We start from the raw sequence: 6414 nt of genomic DNA, 5'->3' as shown, positions 1-6414 counted from the left end.
TATAATAAAACTTTGAAATTCGAGGGAAAAGGAATAGAACAAACGAATTTATCTTATTGTTATGTTGTTGAATTGTTAGGGTTTAAGATTTAGAATCTCTCAACACTAGACGTTTTAAACTTGTTACAGTAGAACCTCTATAAATTAATAAGGTCGGGACCATGAAATTTTATTAATTTATAGAGGTTTTAATTTATCGATAAATTAATATTTTATTAATTTATGAAGAGATTTTTAATCTTCATAATTTTGAAAATTTTGTATTACAAAATAAGATACTTTTGTTGTCATTCATATTTTAAAATTTTTTTCTTAATTTATAATCTTGTTTATCGTAATTGCTAAGTTGAGTTTAGTTAAAAATGATAAATATTAGAAGCTTAGAGTTTAGAAGGAATTGCTACTAGTATCATTCATGTTAATGATGAAGTCGAATAAGATATTGTGGTAATTTTAGAACCAACTACATATAAAGAATCAATTATCGCATTTAGAATCAATTACCATATTTTTACATAGGATTTCCAAAAAAATTATTATCTTATTAATTTATCAAAATTTTTTATTTTTTACACCGGGCCAACTTGGGACTGAAAAAATTTATTAATTTACAGCGAGTATTAATTTAAAGAGTATTAATTTATAGAGGTTCTACTGTATATGAATCCGACACTATTCGATAAATATTTTTTTCTTAGATGAATGGAAACATAGGTCTAATTAATAGTATGGTATTATGATTAGTCAAAGAATCACTAAAAAAGTAAAATATAAATTTAACAGGTCAAACTGAAAAAAGTGTCTAATCACGACCACATCATTTTGACACCACTTTGGTGCGGGCGGTGGATCACTTGGTCGGCTACTTTTATCGACTCTTAAATTAGTTTTTGTTTTGTTTTGTTGGGTTCACTTTTTCTTTAACAGTCAATTTTTTTTATGTTTTTACACAACAAACTTCAAGAAGATGCATTTGTGAACTCAACAACTAGCTTAAAACATACGCTTAAAGTATAACCACTAGTTTTAAGTTTTGACCAACTTTAGTATTCTAGCTTGTGTGCTCTTTCCTCCTTTTTGTTTTTTCTCTCCTTATGCACAAACACAAGCAGTGATATTTAAGTGTTTCCTTGCTTACTGTGACATACACACATAATTATAATCCTAAACCATTCGGGTTATAAACATCCAATTCAATGCTTATTGAAACTAAAGTTGATTGGACTCTAATGATGACTCATTCACTTGCAAGGTGCGGTTTTCACTTGCCAGTGTAAAGAGGCTTGCGCTTCTCGGCGAAAGCAGCTAATCCTTCAAGACGATCTTGAGTATGAAGAAGCTGCTGATAACACATCTCTTCTACCCCCAAACCCGAACTTATATGCGTCTCTATTCCTTCATTAATCGCTTTCTTCGCCATCTTTATAGCCAATGGACCTTTTTCATTTATCTGCTGTGCCATTTCAATTGCTTTCTCATGAGCCTCACCTGCCGTAACACAAAGGTTCACAAGCCCTGCACCACAAAAAAAAAAAAGGACTATATGAATCAATCCTTATTTGGTATATTGCCAAAAGAAAACCACCAGTCGTTATAAGGTATGCAACTTGAATAGTCAAGGACCTTTAGTTGCAGCTTCTCTTGCATCAATCTTTCGACCGGTGAATATAAGTTCCTTTGCTACCGATCTCCCAACCAGCCTCGAGAGCCTCTGTGTCCCACCAGCTCTAAATAGAAGCAAAGAGAAATAAATTATCAGAAGAATAATCAAAAAAGGGTAATAAGTGAAATCATTTGTCAAGAGTGATGAAGCTTATTATATATATACCCAGGGATTATAGCAAGTCCTGTTTCAGGTAAGCCAAATACTGCGTTTTCGCCTGAGAATTTCAATTTCCGAGTATTAACCATAAATCCATAATTGCTTATCTTGGCCGGTTGATTATATAATAAGAGTATGAACAGATATGTAAATACCACAGATTCGAAGATCACAAGCTAGAGCCATTTCGAGTCCACCTCCCAGTGCCACACCTTCTATTGCAGCAATAGTTGGGATACTCAGTACCTAGAAACATAAGTCTTTAAAGTCACTAAACACAATTCTGAATCTTGATAAAGCTGAGATAATTCTACAAATGTGGTATACATTAATTCCCAACAACCTATCCATATCAATGACAGTAGCAGCTAATCTATGAGCACAAACAAAGATAAATGAGAAGATACCTCTATGAACGAGAACACGTAGCGCAACGAGTTGACATATGTGTGAACCTCAGATGGACTCATAGTTCTACGTTCCTGACAACCAAGCAACCAGTAATTTTCAAGCATGGGTAAACAAATTGGTTATGAACATTCCGGGAGAAATGGTAGTGACAAAACTACCTTCAGATCTGCACCAGCACAGAAAACTCCAGGAACCAGACTTTTGATCATGACAACCCTAGCTGAACTATCTTGATGTATGGACTCAAATGTGTTCTGGAGACTTTTCAGCATCTCGTTATTAATGGCATTTTTGGCAACAGGCCTATCTAGATTGACTTCGATTATACCTGTAAATCATAAACACAAGAAGTACTTTTTGTCATCTTTTTACCATCGATTTTGTCCAAACACTCTTAAGAAACCAGTTCAGTATCATCTACAGAAAATGAAAACTCAAAGAAACAAACCAATTTCGACAATGAACAAGAAAGGGTATAAAGGAAAAGGTGATATTACCGGAATCGGAACCAGTTAGACGATTAAGCTTGACAAATTCAGGTGGAGCGGTTTCGATTATAAGAGTCCGGCAGGTCTGAAGCATGTGATTACGGCTGAGATATGATTTTCCGGCTAATTTGAGCAAACTTTCTCGGCGGAGGTACTTGACGAAGCTCATCTTCACTGAATCGGACCCGTGAAAACACCCAAAGTTTTGATTTTTTTTGCTTAAAGAGATTTGCTCTGTCCGAAGAAACGCTTCTTGATCATGCAAGTTCTAGAAATCAAGAGAGAAACAATAAAGTAAACTAAATTAGGGGGAAAGCATCCTTATTGAGTACTAATTTGCTTCTTAATTCTTATCATCATTCAACACCTATGGTCTCTGAAACAAGCTGTACCGGTACAAAATCTATGCTCATTTTCAATTCCGGTTAAATGCGTCTGATCTGGTTCGGGTTATTTTTGGTTAGGCTCAGCTTATATAAACATGGAGGAGTACAAAAGAGAGGAAAAGAATGCAATACAATTATACAACATTGTTGGTGAAATGGTGAAGACTAATCAAAAGACTCAGACTTTATGTATCCATGCGTCAAGTCGAAGCTGCTTCAATGGTGGAACTATGTTCTTTTTATTCTTCTGCGGGCAACGCCATTTTCCTGCGATCTCCTCTGCTCCAGAGAAGGACTGGTGATTCGACATTTCTCCCAAAACTCTTCTCTTCTTCTTTCTTTCTTCTTTGTCTTCCTCCTCCGCAGACATAATCTTCAACTCTTTACTTCTAGAACATTCCACCTGAACTCCTGTATTTGGTTTCGCCACGAAACTTTGGCCTCTTGCTTCTTTGAATCTTGCCTTTTTCGTTGTCACAAATCCAGTTTCAGTGCTTTGTCCATGATGAACATTTTCCTTGTCATCTGATTCTTGCTCTATTGGAGATTTATGTCTGTTGGAGTTCATGGAAATGGTTTCTTGGATATGATTAGGTCTCAGCTCATGTAAAGAAGCTTCGTTCTTCGAGGGTAATTTACGTTTTTGGTTGTACCGGGAAACTTCGGGGTTAAACTTTGCTTCTTCTTTTGGTTCACAGCATAACGGTTCCTGCTTGAAGCTTGATTTTGGATTCACTTCTTTCTCTGAGGCATTGGACAATCTAACTGAGAACTGCTTTTCCATTTCTTTGTCTGAATTTGCATTGTCTGAGGTGACCTCCTTGGCCTAACATGTAGAATCGAGAAAGAGTCAGTGACAACTAACAGACTCTAGAGTCAACACAACAAAAATGTGCAATTGATAGTAATTGACAACTGGATTTCATCTAATTTAAAAACTATCCACACAAGTTTCTTTCTTTAGACTACAGATGTTGTGGCTAGCTTGCATACTATATAAAATGTGCAGTAATGATTTCTCAATGTTTAGATGGTTCAAGAACATTACTTACCGTCTCTGTGGCAATGTTATCCTCGTAGTCATTTGAATTTGACCTGGCAAGACCAACATTCTCTTGCTTGCTCTTAATTTTTCGAAAAATACCAGAACCATTTCCGTCCTCTGTGTCACTCTCGTCAACGATTAACCCATCTTTCTCAAAAGAAGAAAATCCAAGTTCATCATGAGTGTCTGAAAGCTGAGGAGATTGATACTCATAGCTTGGAAACCAGTTTCTGACATCAGGAGGCTCTATAATAGAACAAGACATAAAACATGTAAGATTCAACCCCACAGTTCTAAATATAAACCTAAGTCACTTGAATAATAACACATTTCAAGAAAGCAAACATCAATAACATATACAAAAAAACTGGCTTTACTCACCCGAGATAACAGACAGGGACTGAGAGAAATCTGTATCCTGTAAGGAGACCAACTCATCAGGCTGATAGGAAGAAAAAGATCAGCAGATAATGAGAAACAATAAGCATAACAGCTAAAGAAAAAACAGATTCAATTGCAATAATACCTTTGTAGAAGAGACAAGTTCTTGCTCAAAGAACCTAGGACAACTATCGTTTCTTTCAATATCTGTTTCGGTCTCCTTTATACATACACTTTCTCCAGGAAGAGACAATTCAAAACCATCACTTGTATCCAGCAATGGCGATTCATAGACATAGCTTGGAAACCAGTTTCTGACATCAGGAGGTTCTGAGAAGCAAATGAATTCAAAGTTACAAACAAAAATCCATCAATAGCCACATGATCAAGAAACTTTAACCAAAAAGAAAGATTACCAGAAGGAAGTGATTCAGAGTAATCTGAAATCTGCCAAAAAAAAATGAAAGAACTTTAAAAAGGGTTTTAACCAAAATAAAAAAAAAAACCTCAAATGGTGAGATATTATTGTCAGTCACCTGTTTCACCACATCGACTTTGTTTTCAATGTTGTTGATTGAAGAACACGATGGTACCGATTCATAGACATAACTGGGAAACCAATTCCTAATATCTGGTGGTTCTGTACGAAATTACCCAAAAATTGAAAAGGCAAAATGTCAGGAAACCTAGAATTTGCAATTAGAGAGATATTATTAAACCAATTAATTTTAATTACTACTCACCGGAAATGGGAGATAATGAATCGGAGTATCCAGGTTCCTCCTACAAAAATATTAACACGGAGGTTTCAAAATAATATAAATCGAAACTAGAATCGAGAAATTTCAGCAACAAATTCATATAAATGCGAACAAAGGAGATTATACAGAAATAAGCTTCTCACCACTACTACTGAGCTAAAGTTCTCCATTAGAGTTCTCCGCTTCGTCTCTCTCTTTCTCAATTTTTTTTTTTCTTTTTTTTTTTCGTTTTGAGTCTGCAAATCTGAGACTGAGAGGTTTGGTTTTTGCGTTTTCATTTTTTTATGGTTTCGCGCGCTAATTTTCTTTTAAGATTATTTGGGAGCGGAAAAACATAATTTAGAATTGGACCTTATTTTCATTATGAGTGGGCCTATAGTTTTAATACGAAGATTAATTTAAAGGCTTTTTGGGCTATTCAATTAAGAATTGGATGAATTTAATTAGTGAAAAAATGAGATTTATTTCTTCGTATTATTATTAACTTATTTTCTTTTTTTTTTCTTCCAATTTTATATATTTTAGGGCTTTTTCCTTTTAATTTATTCGTTTTGTAAAAAGACCTTTTCTTTTTCAATTTTTATATTTTTTATATAACGAATATAGTAGAGGATTTTGTTTGCGTTTTATTTCTTCCTTTTGTTTGAGGATTTTTTTCTCCTTTTTATTTCTTTTTCTCTATTATAGGAGTTTTTCTTCTTTTTATATTTTGTTAGGGGATTTTCCCCATTTTCTTTAAAAATAAATAGTCAAATTAAAACTTTAAGTAGTTGTTACATTGCTATGAATTTTTCGTTCATACAATTTGCAAGAGCATTTGAGAGAGAAAAGTGATTAAGCATACACTTAATCTTAAATGTGGTGAAACAACATAAACTTAAAAATAATAAAAAGAAAAAGGAATGATAGATTGAAGAAACTAGCCCACTAGAGATCACTAGATGAGGTTTCCATGACCGTCCCGACCTCCGCAACCACGACCACCTTGACCTTTGCGACCACGACCTCTATGGCTACTACTTCCTTGACCAAAAAGAGTATCCCATTTTATTTCTATCATCTCTTTTATCTTTGGAGTTTGTTTAATGGCCTTTTTTCCAAACTCCTATGAAAAGGTGTG

The 6414-nt window shown here is 34.5% G+C and overlaps 2 protein-coding genes across 3 annotated transcripts; both read right to left on the bottom strand.

Annotated features, from left to right (window-relative positions):
- Positions 1 to 1112: 1112 nt before the first annotated feature.
- LOC104731900 (putative enoyl-CoA hydratase 2, mitochondrial) lies at positions 1113 to 3168 on the bottom strand. Its single transcript, XM_010451413.2, has 7 exons — positions 2731 to 3168; positions 2392 to 2561; positions 2230 to 2304; positions 1978 to 2068; positions 1829 to 1880; positions 1624 to 1727; positions 1113 to 1515 (listed from the first exon to the last, which is right to left on the bottom strand). Exons 1-7 carry the CDS (start codon positions 2888 to 2890, stop codon positions 1262 to 1264), a joined length of 906 nt encoding a protein of 301 aa, XP_010449715.2. The 5' UTR covers positions 2891 to 3168; the 3' UTR covers positions 1113 to 1261.
- Positions 3169 to 3174: 6 nt separating this feature from the next.
- LOC104731898 (uncharacterized) lies at positions 3175 to 5564 on the bottom strand. 2 transcript variants are annotated; one of them, XM_087479283.1, is made up of 8 exons: positions 5438 to 5564; positions 5277 to 5316; positions 5070 to 5173; positions 4950 to 4980; positions 4679 to 4863; positions 4534 to 4570; positions 4160 to 4398; positions 3175 to 3933 (listed from the first exon to the last, which is right to left on the bottom strand). In XM_087479283.1, exons 1-8 carry the CDS (start codon positions 5462 to 5464, stop codon positions 3286 to 3288), a joined length of 1311 nt encoding a protein of 436 aa, XP_087335409.1. In that variant the 5' UTR covers positions 5465 to 5564; the 3' UTR covers positions 3175 to 3285. The 2 variants fall into 2 exon arrangements, with proteins under 2 accessions (XP_087335409.1, XP_087335408.1); XM_087479282.1 differs by having other exon boundaries at positions 4534 to 4594; positions 5438 to 5544.
- Between the last annotated feature and the right edge of the window lie 850 nt (positions 5565 to 6414).

The sequence above is a fragment of the Camelina sativa genome, chromosome 12, assembly GCF_030686135.1.
Source record: "Camelina sativa cultivar CO46 ecotype springtype chromosome 12, ASM3068613v1".
Taxonomy (NCBI): domain Eukaryota; kingdom Viridiplantae; phylum Streptophyta; class Magnoliopsida; order Brassicales; family Brassicaceae; genus Camelina; species Camelina sativa.
This window is presented reverse-complemented; position numbering and strand designations above follow the sequence as displayed.